The 18,855-nt window shown below is 32.3% G+C and overlaps 1 protein-coding gene across 3 annotated transcripts; it reads left to right on the top strand.

The window, feature by feature from the left end:
• Window positions 1-4,975: 4,975 nt before the first annotated feature.
• On the top strand, window positions 4,976-15,420 carry LOC107002877. 3 transcript variants are annotated; one of them, XR_003575282.1, is made up of 8 exons: window positions 4,976-5,184; window positions 6,856-6,965; window positions 8,984-9,133; window positions 9,230-9,468; window positions 11,488-11,598; window positions 11,949-11,999; window positions 12,538-12,888; window positions 13,245-13,370. XR_003575282.1 is itself a non-coding variant. In XM_015201074.2 (8 exons), coding segments are annotated over exons 1-8 (924 nt in total). In that variant the 5' UTR covers window positions 4,976-5,081; the 3' UTR covers window positions 14,577-15,420. The 3 variants fall into 3 exon arrangements, 2 of the variants coding, with proteins under 2 accessions (XP_015056560.1, XP_015056561.1); XM_015201074.2 differs by lacking the exon at window positions 12,538-12,888 and adding an exon at window positions 14,576-15,420 and having other exon boundaries at window positions 13,245-13,403; XM_015201075.2 differs by lacking the exon at window positions 12,538-12,888 and adding an exon at window positions 14,576-15,420 and having other exon boundaries at window positions 5,069-5,184; window positions 6,845-6,965; window positions 13,245-13,403.
• Window positions 15,421-18,855: the final 3,435 nt, after the last annotated feature.

The raw sequence follows: 18,855 nt of genomic DNA on the forward strand, positions 1-18,855 counted from the left end.
AGTCAGTTCTGAGCCTCCTTGCATTCCGGAGGACATCCTTTTCATTTGTTTTACTAGTTTAGTTCATTGTGGGGTCTGTCTCAACATCCATCTCATTCAGTTTAGACGCTTCATAGACATATAGTAGTTTAGTAGTCTTTAATTTTCATTCTTATGTAAAGACTTTAGTTGTCATTTTGGCCAGTTTGAATGTTTAAACTTTTAAAACATTCAAGATAGTATTACTGTGCAATTTAGGTAAGTTCTTTCATTCTTAAGTATGATTGTTGTCTTTCACTGACTTAAGTAAGTCAGGCCAAGGGGTTCGCTCGAGGCCAGCAATGGTCACTGAGTGCTGGTCACGTCCAAGGTGTAGGCTCTAGGCTTGACAAATCTCAACAAACAAACTTCATGAGCTTAGAGAGAAGCGAAGAAAGAAGACCATAGAAAGTAGTTCAACTCAAAATGACACTTCTTTACCATCAAAGATGCCATGAAATTGTAATGATGTTGATGTATTTATGTACTTTTCAGTTAGTTCATACATGGTGCATTAATGGCCTACTATTTCAAATTTTGTTTGTTGGTAAATTTGCTTTATGTGAGGAGTTTTGAATACGGCATTAATTAGGTAAATTCTGCTTATGTGAGGCCTTATGACTATAAATTTATTTTGATAAATTTTGGCTTATGTGAGGCATTATGAATGAATGGTGATGTTGTGTTATGAAATGTTGTTGTGTTGTTTATTGAATTGTATTTGCTATTCATGTGTGTTTACATATGTTGTGTTGGTTATTTGTTTTACAAAGGGCGTTGTGTTGTCTATGTTGAAGTATGAATGGATGACTAGGTTGTTGGTTGTTGATCAAGTGTTGTGTATTAGTACAAGCTTCAATTGACATCATAGATATAAAAATGACACACATATACTGACAATTATAACTAAACATAACAACAATACAAATCAAATACTACCCTTAAATAGATTGGTTGCTGATGAACATAGCAACAACACAAATCAAAATATATAAAAGTATCTTTCTGTTGAACCTACAGTCTCCTCTCCAATAACAAATTAGAGTTCCTCAAGTTTTCAATATGAATCTATCTAATACATGATTCTTGCTCCAACTCGCTAATTTTGTTCACCAATCTTCGAAGGATAAAACTTGATCTTGGAATATCTATTTTTTTTCCTCCATTGAAAAAATTTGTAATTTTTAGACTGAAACTAATCCAAGAATAGTACATTAGCATCATTCAAAATAAAGTGAAGCAAGAATGCAAGAAAAAACACATGCACCATAACATGGGCAAGACCAAAATCTTCTTCTCGGATTTAATATCGACCAAGAAGTTTGCAAATTCAAAACAATTTCATGTTTGCATCTCACTACAACGTTGAACATTGGGTCTGATTCATCCATACAAAGTTTATTCGAGTTTTTATTTGTCATTTTTGATGAATTTCAAGAAAAATCAAAATTTAAATTAGAGACCCAAATAAGAAATTAGAGCAGATTACAAACCTTAAATTCAAGATTTGAAGTATAAATGAACATTAACAACTAAACCCTACTTAATTTTGAGAGGAAATCATGAAATTTTGTAAAAAGAACAAGGGCTAGTGGTGGAAAAGAAGAAACAATGATTTATTTAGGGGTGGGAAGATGACCGTTGGAGAAAGAGGAATTTTTAGTTAGAATTCACCTTCTAACTCACCTCGAGGAGGTGAGAACACCTTTCATGACAGGTCAGCACTTAGGTGTGTAGAAAATAGAGAAATATAAAGTTCAGGAAGTTAGAGTGTGTAGTTGAAATTTCGGTTATATGTTTGGGGTTTTTAGACCATTTTATCTTTAAAAATATAAACAAAAATCATTCTTCCTCTGTCTTCCATATTCAGCAAAACAAAGAATGAAATAATTTTTTAGAACTTCATAAAATAATCAAGATCAAAATAATTTTTTCTCGCGAAACAATCAAGAGCAAAACCAACAAGGAAACTCAATTTTTTCTAGCAATTTTTTGTTGTTTTGCTGATGGTTTACCCAGATATTTGTTGGTTTTTCTGCAATTTTGCAGCTATATGTTAATTGTACTATTTTGTTGCTCTTGTTTTTTTGCTTATTTAGTGGTTATTTTGTTGTTTGAAGTGCTCAAGATGTGAAAAAGAAAAAATGATTAGACTATACCATATACTTTTTATTGAACTTGAAGAACATACATAATGAATTTACCACAAGAAGTTCAAGTGAGTATAATATAACATAAAACAACTACTTCCATTGCTAAATCAATTTTTCATAATGTTCACTTTGCAACTTTCACTTTTGTTGATCTTGTCGCATAGTTATTCGCTAATTGCTTCTAATTCTTGTAATAATTTTGAAGTTGTGCTTCTAGATCTACTATTTTTGGAAGTGTTCGAATCACAGGATGGGTAGGCTCTACTTTCTTGTCTATGCTCCTCACTAGTTTACATTGGTCTCTTCATCTCGGCAACTGAAAAAGTTACATAATCTCAGTAATACTTACTTATAAATTAATATGAAAGGCGTTGCAAATTTATTAAAGTCCTTAAAATGTCTTGAATATCGATAATACCATAGTTGGATATGGACGATCAACTTCTTAAACTTCGAATCAACGTCGTTTCGATTAGTTGTTATGCTGCAACCCGCAATATCTAGTGTTTTAAGATGAAGAAGATGTTTTAATTAGAGAAATAGAAAATTACAAATAATTTCAAATCAGAAAAATTAGAATTTTTCAAAGACTTTTTATTCATTTACCTTCCCTCTGCCCTATTTTCAACTCTTGTTGAAGAGAAAATTAATTTGATATTGATTATAATGGGACAGATTTGAGAGGGGCAAAATAAGAAGATTGGAGACAGAAAATCACTTTTTAGAAAAATAGCATTAGTTTTTAACTGGAATAGAATGAAGAATGATTTTTGTTATATTTTAAATACTAAAAGGATATTTTTTATTCACTAATATAGTACAAAAATGTAATGTAAGTCTTAGGCCTCATTTGTTTTCATTAAGATTATGAGGTCTGAATCTGAATGCACATCTAAATATTAAAATTAACATTAAGATTTTACATGTCAGGATCTGAATGCTTGTCTGACTATTTAGATGTAGTTTCTAGATCTGAACACTAAATCATTAAGATTGTTTGTTTTCAATATCTGAATGTGCATAATATTTTTTATAAAAAAAGGAATTAAACACTATATTAAGAAAAGTTATAATCGAAACCAAGAATACATCTTCCAAAAAATTGTCAGTAAAATTACCCGTGCTTTGTACGGAAATTTAGTATCACGAAAATTTTAAAGTAATATTTAAAAACTATTAGTCATTAAAACTAAAACACTATATTATCTTACATATTAAATTACATGATAACAAACATTAATAATGTAAAGAAAAATTAAATTTATTACATCTTATCATTTATCCTTAAATATAGAAGTATAAATTAATGACTATAAAAATACATACCAAGATCTGTAACATAAGCAATGATATAAGTGAGTCACTCAACAGGAATAAAGTACACAAATATTTAGTTGTGAATAAGATTAAGAAGAGGAGGAGGAGGAGACTTAGAATTTTAATTTGTTTTAAATGAGAGGAATACCTCTATTTATAGACAACAAAGGGTAACATGCACAAATATTTATTGTGCTTTATAAAAAATATTACAACTATTTGCAAAAGTTGCAACACTTCGAAAATATCACAATCATTCATAAAAGTTATAACTTTTCGTAAAAGGTCGCAACTTTTTATTATAGTCGCAACTTTTCATAATAGTCACGACTCTTCATAAAAGTCGTAACTCGTAACTATTCATAAAAGTTACAACTTTTCATAAAAATCACAAGTCTTCATTGAAGTGACAACTCTTTATAAAAGTCACAACTTTTCATGAAAGGACCTACTAATTTTAGAAATAAATAAATTTAAGATTTTTTTTCTACTTTTGTACCGAATATAACATAAAAAATTATTTGAAAAAAGTTTGGAGATAGCAAGTAAAAAATATTTCCAATGCGTATATAGCTAACACAAAACGAAAAAAGAATGAAAGTAGAAGGCTAAATGGAATGGGTAAAATTATTTTTTCTAAAAATAAATTAATATCTAAATTTAATATTGAAGGGGGTGGGGGGAGTGGGTGGATGTGACTACCTGTGCTTTGCGCGAAAATTTAGTATCACATAATTTATAAAATAATATTAAAAACTATCAGTTATTAAAACTAAAATACTGTATTATCTTACACATAAAATTACATGATAACAAAATTAATAATGTAAAGGAAAATTAAATTTATTTCATATTATCATTTATCCTAAATACAGAATTATAAATTAATGACTGTAAAAATACATACTAAGATCTGTAACATAAGCAATGATGTAAGTGAATCACTCAACAGGAACAAAGTACACAAATATTTAGTACACAATCATTCATAGAAGTCATAACTTTTCATAAAAGCTACAACTCTTCATTAAAGTCGACACTTTTCATAAAAGTTACAACTCTTCATAAAAGTCATAACTATTCATAAAAGTCACAACTTTTCATAAAAATCACAAGTCTTCATTAAAGTCGCAACTCTTCATAATAATCACAACTTTTGATGAAAGGGGAGACTAGTTTTGAAAATAAATAAATTTGAAAAGGGAATTCTTATTTGTGGTGGTGCCACGTAGGTGGATTAAAATTTTCTTTTATATATATATATATATATATATATATGATAATTTTGGGGGTAATAATTTTTTTATTTTTAATTTTATTTAATACTAATAATTTAATTTAAATTAATAGATAATATTTTAATTATAAAACTCACACTCTCAATAATTTAGAATTTTTTTTTAAAAATAATTTAACTGTGTATACTTTTCAAAAATTAAATTCCATAAATATGGAGTAAAAAAAACTATTTTACAGCTTCTCTATTAGTTCAGCAGCACCGAGGCTTTGCCATTGACGGAGGTCGGTCAGAGTAAATAAAACAACGTTACAGTAAGTTTGAAACGAATCAAATAAATTTCCAAGTAATCAACAATGGAGATTGCAGATTTGGAGACGCTACTCAAGACACTTGAATCTGCTTTGTCTCAAATTAAATGGCGCCTCAAACTTTCATCAAAGCGTCGCCTTGAAACAGGTAACTCATTCTATCTTATTCTTGTTTTTATTCTTGCGATTGTATGATGAAAACGAACTGAAATTTAATTCAGTTTCGAGGTTTTGTATCACATTATGAGGTTTGTGTAAACTTTATTCAAAATAAAAAAAAGGGTTTTTGGCTAATGCATTTGAGGAATATAGTATTGAATTGTGTATCTATCTAACACTCATGCTCAATTTGGTACATACAAATAATATTATCAAGTTTGTTACAAATGTAAATAGTACAGGACCAATGAGGGAGTTGGTGAAAATATCTATAAGCTAATCAATCAACCGACTTCACAAAAATTGTAACAATATCTCCAAAGAGTATATTTTCTCTAATAAAGTAATAGTTAATCTCAATATGTTTAGTCCTCTTGTGAAATACCGGAGTTGATGAGATTGAAGAGCTGCTGGGTCATCTATCACTCGTAAGTTCCATTTCTGATTGATATTCAAATTCCAGTCCTTTGAGCATTGGTTTGGTCCAAGTTAGCTCACAAGTTGTTATAACCATTGCTTGATATTCAACTTCTACACTAGATCGAGCAATTACACTCTGTTTCTTAATCTTCCAAAACACCAAATTAACTCCTACTAAAACATAATATCCAGATGTAAAATGTCTATCAAAAAATGATCATGTCCTATCATCGTTTGTATATCCAACGATCTATTCATGGCCTTGATCCTCGAAGGGTAGTGCTTTATCTGAAGTTGACATTATATACCACAGAATGTGAACAACTACATTCCAATGACCATCACATTATTTTTGGCAAATATCTCAAACTCCCAAATACTAGTTTTAATCTCATTATTTGGAATCTTTTGAAAATTGAAATTTTACACCAAACTTTTATCTTTTAAAAAAACACCCTCTATAGTAGTTGTTTGCATTGTATTACATCGAAGAAGTGATGAAATATTCAGTGAATATGAAAGTGATAATGAAAATGCTGAACAATCGGATCAGGGTGCTTTGTCTACTTCACGATGTGTGGAATGATGCTTGTTGCACTCACTCCAAACTACCACATTGCTCTAGTGTCATGGGCACTACTTGTTACTTGTTGCAACGAAGATCCAATTAACTTGTAATACAAACTTATGGTTAAAATTTGATAGTTTTTAAAACTTATAGGCACAAATCATATTTTTACCAAATTTTCACCCAAATAATATTTGCCAAGAATATTTGGAAATCTATGGCCAAACGCTAACTTAATATCCAAATGATGAAAAAGCCAAGAATAAAAGTATCTATGGATATGAAAAGGCAGAAAAATGTTATTTAAGCCACAAGAGAGAAAGTTTCATTGTAATCAAATCCAATATAAAACAATAAGAGCATAGCACGTGGTGAATAAGTTATACTTACAAGTCACAGGTTCAAACTAGCGTTTTATTCAAGTGGAGAAGGATAGAAGGGCAGAACCGTCAACCGCGCGCGACTGACCCTCGGATATTTCTTGATTATAGAAAAGTACTATATAGCTTTCTTTTTATTTACTTGGCTGTTGTTTTTAAGTTGGAATTGTGAGCTTTCAGATTTTACTGATGTACAAGTTGTCAATTGTTAGTATCCATGGGATATGAATGCTTTAGCAGTATTTTCATCCTTAGTTGCATGAGTAGATAATCTTAATCAGAATTTGGACAGACATTTTGGCCTTGTGCACTGAGATGAGGCCAGTTGTAATGGTGGACTATGGAGGGAAGATGCCTGAACTGCAAGAAAGGCTTTGTGCATTCCTTAAGCATTGCAAAGAGGTAAGCAAGTTCAAAGTATAGTGATATATGTTGACTTTCTGTCCCTTGAAGGGATTGAAAATTTGAAAGAATTGATTCCCACACTAGCTTATAGTTTTCATAGTTCATATTTCTTTGGCATGTTTGCTATATTTTATTTATTTTGTCAGTGTTGTGGTTAATTGTAATCAATTGTGGGAGATGCAAATCTCCAAGGAAAATATTTTGGCCAAAAGGGGAATATTGGCTTCCTTCACTTCTATGACAATGAACATAGGAGGTGATCCCGAACACTATTACGATTCATATCCCAGAAAGCTGTGATGACACCTAACCTAATTTATTTCATCAGGGAAATAATGCAAACGACCCAATATGAAAGACATTAACATAAATCAGGGCATCAAATACCGTGTAATCTAATATAACCTTCGTGGTGTCACAAATGACGAGATACTAGGAATAGGAAATAAGACATTGATATGACTAATGCACCATCTGCTTAAAATGAAAAACAGAAGTAAAGGACTCTAATCTACCATGAACTAGCTGACAACTCGACACTGTAATGCTTGTAGATCTTCAAAGCTCTCACGAATTACGCTACAGCACAATCTATATCTGCACACATAGTGCATAAGTGTAGTATGAAGCACATAAAACAACTTAATCAAATATGCACGACAAAAGCATATACAAATAGGTACAAATATAACATATCATAGAATGCACTATCCAAGTTCAATGCATCGAATGCACCAAATTAACATATATAATGTCATCCACAACTTAGTATTTATATGAAATCCGTGAACATGAATCAATAATAATGTGCATGAACAAAACTCAAGCTTCACTCAACACCAGCGGTTTATCACAGATCAATCCTGTGTGTTCACTGCTTGGGTGTTTTAGGTAACACAGCTACTCATAAGGGACGAATTCATATCCACATGTCGCGCGAACAACTCACGTGCCATAACATAACCTGCACGGACAACTCACACTCTATATCATAAGCCTGCATGAACAACCTCATGTTCCATAGCCTCATCCAGGTGTGGGAGTAGATGTGCAAATTAGAATGCATATATACAGTGTATGACTATCAGCCAACATGTAATCCGACATACATATAGCTCTCAGTGTTAAACTAGCATAAATACAGTACCTATAACAGTATAAAAATGCTTAAAGTAGTCATGGCACATGAAAGAACATAGCAAGCATGTAAACCTATACCCTGCACAACATTTACAATCCTGGTGTTCGCATATATACGCATCATCTCATATATATGGTACCTTGATACATAGTATATGTAAAAGAGTACTCCCTCCGTCCAAATTTAAGTGTCTTACTTTCCTTATTTGTCTGTCCAAAAAAAGTCTCTTTCGATATTTAGTAGGTTTTGCAATCCAACATTCTACATGGCAAGTTTTAAACCTTACACACATCTTTAATTTTGAGACCACAAATTCAACATCTCCCTTTTTTTCTTAAACTCTCTGCCTAGTTAAACGAAGACACTTAAATTGGGACGAAGGTAGTATCAACTTGGGAAATTTCCCCATTGAGGTCAAAGTCTTAAACTTATTCAGTCCTAGGAGACTTTAACCTTCCAAATAGCTTTACCACTTTCGGATTCCATCAGACGGCTCCAATCTACTTTAAAGATCATGCAACGATGTCAAATTTAGCCGCAGAGGTGTATTTCGTAATTAAAGTCCCGATGAAAATTAAATAAACCCCAAATCCTATGGTCAAACCTTGAAATAAATTATGTGCACAGGGTACTTATAACCCTATGAGTCAAATCTATAATTAAATTTCCAATTCAAGTTCCTTTCGATGTTCAAACTATCAATTTAGTGTTCTTAGGGCTTGTGTCTCAGATCCCCAATTTTACCTGTCAAAGTCCATGTTTTAATGGTTATTCTTCGAGTATAAACATAATAAAGACTCAATATATATATATGACTTGTGTAGGAAACTGAAGTACCACATAATAAAAATATGCTATCTGCTATTTCTTTCAGGATTGCTCAATATTTAAACCTTTACATGTCATGGTTATAGAAGATATGATATACTTGGTTCACGCAAGAGCATTTGCGGAGTTTGTTAAGTCTAGTTTGAACTTGGAGACGCGACTGATTTTTGTAGACCTTGAACATGATCCTCCAAAGGTAGCTCCTTTATTGTCTTCTCTAGCATTGAACCATTTTGTTCCTATGTCCTTTCCTTCTCATGTTTCTTTACCAAGATTGATTGAGTTACTACAGATGATAACACAAGCAGAAGAAAGCTGTCTGGCTGCAGAACTTGTATTGGCACAAAAGACATTTTCGTCCATTTTTTCTGAAAATGGAATAAATATGGATCACTTGGAACATCAGAAACCAGAAGTTAAAGCAAACACCGACTCATCTTTATATAAGCCAACTTCTTCACTGTCTTCGGATGTAATTGATCTCAGTGATTGCATTAAAGATAGTCATGTTACAGTCCCAACTCTAAATGGGTAACTCCCTTATCTATATCAGCATGTTTATATTGCACTTGATGAGATTTTTTATTGCTTTTATGGGTTTCAAACATCTATGTAATCATTTAAACATTGTGTTCAGATATCGTATGTGTAGAAATGATTTCATTAGGGATATAATTAGGATTTTCATGTGTAATTAATCATACATAACAAAGATTGTACATATTGTAATTACTATAAATCCCAACCGCGCTTCAGGGAAATAATCGAGTTTGTAAAAATCTCAATCTCTTTGTGGTGTCATAACCAGGGAGCTAGTCTCTAAAGAGTCTAAAAGTTGTTAGAAAGTGGCTTGAGTCTCACTAGGGAAAACTACTTCACTGTCAGAGCCTCATCTCCCATTCCTAGGGCCTTCCAAGGCTGAGACCTCTCTAGGAAGGTTGCAAGGTCTCAGGCTCTCAACAATGGTTTCCCTTAAAATTTACTACTGAAATCCTTGTAATGCCTCTCCACTCGCTAAAGTCTAACACACCCGCCGGAAAGGGACCTATTACGCAGCAACCTTTTTGTCGGATCTTCTGCTTTGAATGTTGTTTTGAGTACTTACCAACTGTTACCAGTAATAATCGATTTGTCTGGTGCTAGTGAGTCCGCCAGGTCAATATTGTCCACTTATCGGGTTGCTTTCACTAACGAAATTAAAAGTTGTGGTGCTCAAAATTACTGCTTTTTTTTACTCCCTCAATTGGTCTGTACTTTTGGGGCTTTAATATTTTCCTTTTCAGTCCTAGAATCAACAAGTTTTTTCAACATGTCAGAGAAAGGTGTCACTTTCAAACATAGGTGACATCAAACCCATATTTTCCTCCATTTCAAGTTCTCCCACTATTACCTTTGTGAATCAGGAAGGAAATTACAATTACTTATCAGGGTCTGCTTCATCTGGATTATGGTTTATGGGTCACTGATGTGATGATCACTTAGTTAAGAGTTTAGTGAAGTTACTTATACTTAAAGGACTAAGTGGAACAGAGCCGATCGACAATTATGTAGTCTTTTGTGGATTTCTTTGCATCCTGTGTTACTTAACTTTACATGATAATATATCTTATAAAGATGAATATTCTTCTTATCTATTGAAGATCCTACAGAAAAGAATCTAATTTGGCCTCAAAAGGTCAAAGTGACATTCAACTTATAACAGAAGGAACTATGTAGTAATTTTTAAGTTTGTTGTCTCATTTATTGTGTAGTCTTTATGAGACGATGGTATCTCTCCTAATTTATACTTCTAGTGCATTATGAATTCTGAAACCCTTGACTGTTTCACTAAACAAATTATACTGCTGTTAAACTAATGTGAAAGAGAATTGTTTCTCAACAAAATTTTAAGCTGGCTAGAAAATTGTGATACTGAAGTTCAACTTGGAAAGAAAAGGAAGTACATCAAAGATTGTCTCAGGAGGTTCCCTCATACGAGATGTTTGCAGAATGGTTCTAGATCTAAAGAAACTGTTTTTCCCTTGAAAAGCTGTACTTTTGAAGGTCCGAATGGGTGTTCTAACCCTTTGCCAGCTTATGACTGGTAGATATGGCCTATGGGATATGTGGCCAACTGATCAGGTATCTAAAGTGACTTGACTTGATAAGTAGTGTGTTTCTCCAGCCTCTAAGGCTTTGATCTAGTGGTAAGAGTGCTATGTGTGTTGGTTAGGCACATATCAGGGTTTGAATCATACTGTAAACAAAAGCTTGATATTAAAGTGGAGAATGGTGGAGGGATGAACCCATTATCCATTGAGTTCCAAAACCGTGCGTGGCTTCGAGGATTTCTTGGTTATAAAGAAAGAATAATTCTGTTTCACAGTTTTGCAACTAGCCTATTAGATGCAACATGTCCTGTAAATTGGGCAAATTTCTTTTGGATATTTAAAGTTGACTGTCTAGCATGCAAATCTTCAGAATAACAGGTAGTAATTATTACTTATTTTCCTAAGAACCCCCTGCCATCATCTAATGGTTTTCATGTATTCGATTACAATCTTGCTGCAGATGGTTGCTTGGTTATCCTATAGTTTACCTTTTTGGGATGGCTCATATTGAAAATGCCATATATAACCTCTCTACCAAGTCTCTGAATCTTTTCCAAATCCTTGTTTGCAGGTTAGTTGATTTCTTTATCCACATTTCATGATAATTTTCGCATCTAATTTTAACTGTTTAAACCAGAATTATAGAGGATAGCATCACCGATCACAACTAGTTTGGAATTGAGGCCTATGTGTTGATTGAAGTTAGTAACTGCAACTTGTTTATGGAGGATGTATTTTATTTTTGGAATGACCTGAAATAATTGATTGTTGACTTTTATGACCCTCTGGCCATCTTTCCTGCATCAATTTGACAACATTAGTGTCAAACCTTTGGTCTTCTGAATTCTTATGAATATTTAGTTTTCATTAGATTTAGAAAGGGTTAGCAGTCTTCTGATTCTCAACTTCAAAATTTTACAGGAGTGCCAGATGCAATAAAGGATCTCAGGCTCAAAAAGAGGAACTAATGAGGTAGGGTAGCCAATTGTGTGATGCTAGATAACAGTCTCTTTTCTTTCCATATTCTATAACTCTTCCTTTGATGCAAGTGTCCATCTTGATGTTTCCTTCTTTTTCTCAGTTCTGTGTTCTTGAGAACTTACCAAAAGCTTTTTCGGCCTCTCTTTTCCCTTTTTATTGTTCTTGGGGAAGTGCTTCTCAGATTGCAGCAACAATGTAATAGTGCAGGAGCATGTTTCCCTATTTGGTCTGGTTAAGACGATAAGAAAACAGAAATATAGACAGCTAATAAATATTTTTGTTTGTAAGGTCACTATATTTTTCCAAAGGTGCATATGATACAGTTCAACATTTGTTATCTGAATCACCACGTTATGTCTGAATAAGTCAGCTGTGAAAAGGCATGATTCCGTACTAACTGCATCATAGTATGATACATTCCTATTACTAGCTGTCTATTTTTCTGTTTTCGTATTGTTCCTCTTTTGGAGGAGTGAGGTGGAATTACGCTCTGAATCTGCATTTTTGGACCTTATTTTGTTTCTTTCAGTTTAGGCCCAATATTGAATGGTAGCTGAAATGAGATGCTATGTATCCAATGCCAAAGCAAAAGTGACACTACTGCTGCTTTTCCTTCTCTCCTTGATATTATGCTTTGTGCAATTTTTGACCAGTGATGCAGCCATTGTGCTCTAAGGGACAACTTGAATTATGTAAATACCTCAAATATTCACCAAATAAAATGAAGCGACCTCTCAGTATCCTGAATACCACCTAAAATATGACCTTTGCATCTTCCAAGTTATAAAAGATCGGTTTCTGACCTTACCAGTATACACCTTGTTCAAGCGTATGTTTCAGATAGATAGTGAAGTAATGAAGCCACATAAGTTTCTTTCAGGTATGCTTCTAAGAGTTTATGTTTGGATAGAGGCTTCCTCTTTTGTCATTTATCGCTCTCTTCCTACTCCATACGTAGTGGTTATGTTTGACTAGAGGCTTCCTGCTCTTGGCCTATTTCATCTTTTAACTTTCCATCTTCATATCTGCTTGCTGCTTTAGATGTCTTTAAAGATTGTCATAAGCGCTAAGTAGATCATTATTTTCATTCGAGTATCAACCGTTTCTATACTTTACACAGTTGATTACGTTTCATACATTAAACATTTGGAATTGACTAACTCATTTCTTTTAATCTTGGTTTATACTTAGCGTTAGCTTTAGTTTTCTTACGGCACTAGACTTTTTCTATGTCAGTTTCTCTGTGCCATATGACTTGAGCTTGGAGGGAATGGATGAACCATGGGTAGAGACATTTTTGACTCGCATAAAGGCAAAGCAAGAAAGATGCAACCAAATTTGGACGTCCCTACAAATGGAGGTTAACGCTTGTTATCCACAAGCAATCGCGTTATAGTAAGTCGCTGCTTTGTGCTTAGCCTCTAGGTATTTGATTTGAACAGTATTGCATAATGTTTTTATCAGCCATTTTCCATCAAACATGGTATCAGAAGAATATCAGCTTTAAGTCACAGTTATCTTCTTTAATATCTTTTTGAAACTGGTTCCTTTAAGCCAAAGGTTTTGGCTTCTTCTGTGCAATGACTAGTTTCTCCATGTATAATTCTTTGATTGGAAAGTCACATTTTTATGTTTTTAAGCCTTTTTTTTAGAATGAGATGAGAAAGATGAGCTGACAAAGAAATAGTAATATGGTATCAGTTTTATATTTAATCTTATTGGGTAAGAATTCTGCTTCATCTCCTTTAATTGTCTTCTTTTGTGGTGCTGATTTTGTTTTGTGCAATAAAATGAAAGTATTCGAACGAGGCCGCCACAAGCAATTGCGTAAAAACTGTGCACTCGAGCATTCACCCGTAATTTTAGATGGTAGATGCATCCGATTAGTAACTAAATGGGAATTCCTGTGAGGGTGTTGTGTTTATGGGAATTCCTGTGAGGGTGTTGTGTTTATAGGAGTCGGGGCTAATATAGCGTATCGGAGGAGTTGCCTTTCAAACATGGGACAGGGTATCAGAGGAGTTACAGATTTCATTTCTGTCTCTCGAGCTTGTTCTGCTCTGTGTTCTCACAGGCGCGCTTAAGCCCTAAAGCAAGGCTCAAAACATGTTGAGCTCTTTGCCTTGCTTTATGTGCACTTCAGTGTTGTCATCAAGGTTCTAAGACAAACATTTTCTTTCCAATGAGCCTCTTATGAAGCTTCGGACTTGGACTAAACATACATATATATTTGTATTCTTTTCTCCCTTAACGCCTTTTTTCATTAAAGCCCACGCTTTATTTGCGCTTTGCGCTTAAAGCCCCCATGGACCTTAGAATTTTTTTGTGCTTTTTGCCTTTGATAACCCTTGGTCTTACTTTCATTCACAACTTTAGCTCCATCTTTAGCTTTATAACTCTATGAAAGCTAACAAGTTTGCATTTCTAGACTAAGCAAATAGGCAAAGTAGTTAAAGATAGGATACACCCTTTAAATAAAGAGATACAATTTTCATTCTTTAAAAGGAAGAGTTATGGCTTTACAAATAAAATTGTTGTTGTGGAATGATAGATTACTTATTGTGTAGGAAGTGGAGAAAATTGTACCAGCTATATATATATACCACAAGCTCAGAAACAACTATGGAAAAATCCCTAGGGAATTATTCACAGAAGAGAACATGCTATTACTAAGAGAAGGGGAAAAGTGGATGAAAGACACAGCAAATTCTTGTATGATTGTTGCAACTTTGATTGCCACGATGGTGTTTGTTGTTGTCTTCACTGTGCCAGGTGGTAATAACGGTGATAATGGTATTCCAATATTGCTAAAATTGAATGGATTTACGGCTTTTGACATGCCCCGTGCAAGCTCATTGCTTCTTGTACTGGTGTTCCTGCATCTGAAATAACAAAGGCAGTAAATCTGTTCAACTTTAGCAATATTAGAATACCATTATCACCGTTATTACCATCTCACACGGTGAAGCCAGCAACAAACATCATCGTGGCAATCAAAGTTGCAACAATCATATAAGAATTTGCAGTGTATTTCATCCACCTTTGTCCTCCTTTTGGTAATAGCTTGTTCTCTTTTGTGAATAATTCCATAGGGATTTCCCTATCGTTGTTTCTGACCTTGTGGAGGGGAGATGGTACAACTTTACATGGAATGCTCGTGGCCATGGAAATCGCGCTAAATAACTTTCTTCACACCGGAGAATATGGTCCTTCAAAGACATTTACGTTGTCTAGAAAGAGATAGTTGTGAACTTACTAACAAATAGTACAAGATTGGAAAATTGATTTTCAATCTCTTTCATATTCATTATGTTTGCAATATCATGAGAAGGCTAGCTCTCCATATATACTGTTTATTTATATTCTTTGTCTTGACATTGAAGTAAGAATTTTGTTATTCTTTATTCCAATATAGTTTAGTTTATTAGTAGTTAAATGGTTGTATCTCCTTTATTTCCAACCACCCAAATAAAATAAGAAAAAGTAAAGTAAAGTTGAGTATTAATTATTAATTAATTAATAGAAAGAAGATAATCTAGAGTATTCTCAATGATATAGTTATATCCTTACTGAATTCCTGCAGTTCTTCTCTTCATATGTAATTAAGGAATATGCACCTTTAATTCCTTATTTTATTTGGTAGAGTCGGACTACTTTCTTTTACATTTTTATTTAAGGAAAAAGACTTAAATATGTGATTATATTTTGAGAAATGCTTATTTATTTCATTTTCGTGAGAGAAAAGATTTATTCATGCCATTATTTGTTAATTGAAGTGATATTGATGAATCAAACTTTTAATGAATAAGATAGAAGAGTTGTTTATCAAAGTTTCATGATATATTTGAGCATTTTATTTCTAAACAATAACTTAATTAATTATGTGGCTCAATCATAATAACTCACGTGTAAAAAATGGTTTAGTAAAATTGGAATTGTTTTCAGTTAACAAATAATGACATGAGTGAGCTTTTTATCAAACGAAAATGGCATAGATGAACCAAATTTTTAATGAATAACATAAATGAAATTTTTCTCAAAGTTTGATGATGCATTTAATTTTCTTATTTCGTTATTTTGACCTGAATGATGTATTTTTACAAGTATCGTTAGTATCTATTTAAGAATTTGTACAAAGATGACAGTTCACCGCTACTCCATTTTGGTTCACCGACCACAACCTATAACTATCACCATCATTAATCACCGGTGTCTATCATCCACACAATCATCATTCTCAGCTCGACCACAATCATCACAATTGTCAATCACCAAAATCAATCATCATCATCATCAACCATCATTTGCAATTATTACTATTAACTACTATTATATTCGTTAAACATTATTGATAACTATTATCATCAGTTAATATTGTATATCACTAACCACCATTGTCATTCACCATGTCATCAACTATTAGTATCATCACGTTATTAATTATTAATCGACACCAACAACTACAATTAATCACTATTGTCAATCATTATATCATGAGATACTAAGTCGGGTGGACCATTCCATCAAACAATCATCATCGCCAGTCAAACACACTCCCAAATCGACACACATACAATCACCATCTCCAATTGCAATATGAAAATTTTAAAATATTTTATTGATATAATATTATATCAATTTAGTATTTTATTTAAATTATAAATTTACTATTATTAAAATAAAGATAAATGTATACATTCAGAAGTTGATAAAATAAACAATCTTAACTTTTTAGAGGTCATTTGATAGAGTATATAAGAATAATGCTAAATAGAGTGTCTTAGAAATGCTTGTTGCAATGCATGTATTAGTTATGCTTGTATTAATTATACATAGATTATTTTTAATGCATTGTTAGTCTTGATGCATTAAAAATAACATGCATTATCTTAAAAAATTATTTACAAAGATATCCTCCACTGTTATGGTGGTTAAGTAGTGATAACAATGGTGTGGGGCCACGGCAGGACAGGTTGAGCTTAAACCGCAAAATTTTTAATCTGTCTCATCCCGCCTCGCATAACATTTTTTTTTGTCACCCCGCCCCGCATGTATATACCCGCTCCACATGAATCCGTTCCGCATAATTTTTTAATATTTTCTTTTTCTAGTTAAGTTTGATACTAGAAACAAATTCATAAAATAAAAACTCATAAAATAAATACATTTTTTCGTTAAGTTGTATTAATTTAATAGGAGAGTAGCTTAAAATTTTATTTTTTAGAAGTCAATAGGAAAACATATAAAAATTGTATTATTTTTTATTGAACTATTTTCATTTACTATCTTGAATATTTATGTAGCTTTAAAGAAATTATCTTAATAAGTAATGATCTATCACTCTTATAACATACAAAAATAATTAAATTAAGTTTGACCCTATATAAAATCACATATATCCGCTCCCTGCCCCGCATAAGTTTTAAAAAATCTCGCGTTCAACGCGTCCCGTACAACCTTAAATTCGCCCCCTCCCTCCATTAGCCTTAAACCCGCCCCACCTCACTATATTGTCATTCCTATGGAAAAGATGTAATATATGTTTTGAGGGGCAATTGAATCTTTTATATGTTAAGATTCAAATATATTAAGCTTGATAAAAACATTTTAATATTTAGTTATTTATTAAAATTCAAATGTATTAATCTTAATAAAAACAAATAAAGTCTTTTTTTAAATTTAACTCCCTCCTTTTACCATAGATGAACAAAAATTATAAGATTGAACTTGGCATACCAAACTGATTACATGTGCATAGAGTAGAGACAAAACAATTTTTTCTACCAAGTTAATTAGCTACAGTCAGTGACTTTCCCATGATGTTTGCTTAGGGGTTTAAAGTATAAAGAAGAATTGCAGGGGGAAATGCAGGTGCGTGGTAAGCCTAGTAGCCCCTCTACATGCTCTTTGTACAAAAATCTTAGATATTTCATTGGTTCATAAAAGTAAAGATTAAACTAATCAAATTTATCGAGAAAAAATATATATGATAGTGGACCGACTGTATTACATGAGTTAGTTCCTAAAACACGTGAAAATGAAAAGATGAATATTATAACCCAATTTCGAAATTCAGATTTCAAAGAATTTAAATTATTTGAAAATCGTACTTTGGAAAATCTTATTTGAAATCCTCTTTTGAGTTGCTGTTTGTTACTTGGGTTTTAACCCAATAATGCAAAAAAGAAATTTTGGGCCAGGGAAATAGCCCTTCTTTTGATCCAAATGGATCTTGGTTGAAGGATCTGGTCCTTTTTATCATATCTTAAATAAATTGAAAGCAAAATAAATTACATAATTCAATTAACTATTAAGTTTCTTAGTTTTAACAATGTGAAATAATAATTTAACACAAAAATTCTAAAAAAGAGTAATTGATTTTTGAGGAAATTAAATGCACACTTAGTTAAAACTTTATTTTTAAAATGATTTTTTCCTAAATATTTATTCAAAGTAATGAAATACATAAATCTATATAGGTGTATATATGAACATAAAACAAATACTGAATGTGCCACCCATAGTACAAAAAAGTGCTCTATGGTGCAGATGGTAAAAGGCTGAAAGTTTCATCTTGAGTTTGTGTTATTGAATCTCCTAGACAAAATTGAAATTCTTTTTTTCCTTTTCTAAAACTGCTGGAACAGCTTTTCAACCTTCTTTTTCTTTTAACCATTGTTTCAAATTATTTTGCACTTTTCTTATGCTTAAATAATTTTATATTAATGAAATCTATCCTAATTCATCCTACTTTTAACATTTATTATTATTTCTATTTTATAATAATTATTTACATTGATAAAATATTTGTCAAGTAACAAAATTAAACAACAATCTTTTTTTATTT

Source organism: Solanum pennellii, chromosome 11 (assembly GCF_001406875.1).
Source record: "Solanum pennellii chromosome 11, SPENNV200".
Classification (NCBI taxonomy): domain Eukaryota; kingdom Viridiplantae; phylum Streptophyta; class Magnoliopsida; order Solanales; family Solanaceae; genus Solanum; species Solanum pennellii.

Bases quoted from the DNA above. Each gene is read 5' to 3' on its own strand.
- LOC107002877 (XM_015201074.2), top strand. From the start codon at position 5,082: ATGGAGATTGCAGATTTGGAGACGCTACTCAAGACACTTGAATCTGCT. The intron at 6,966-8,983 runs GTAAGCAAGTTC...TATTTCTTTCAG, and splicing joins TCCTTAAGCATTGCAAAGAG to GATTGCTCAATATTTAAACC. The intron at 12,000-13,244 runs GTAGGGTAGCCA...TTTCTATGTCAG, and splicing joins CAAAAAGAGGAACTAATGAG to TTTCTCTGTGCCATATGACT.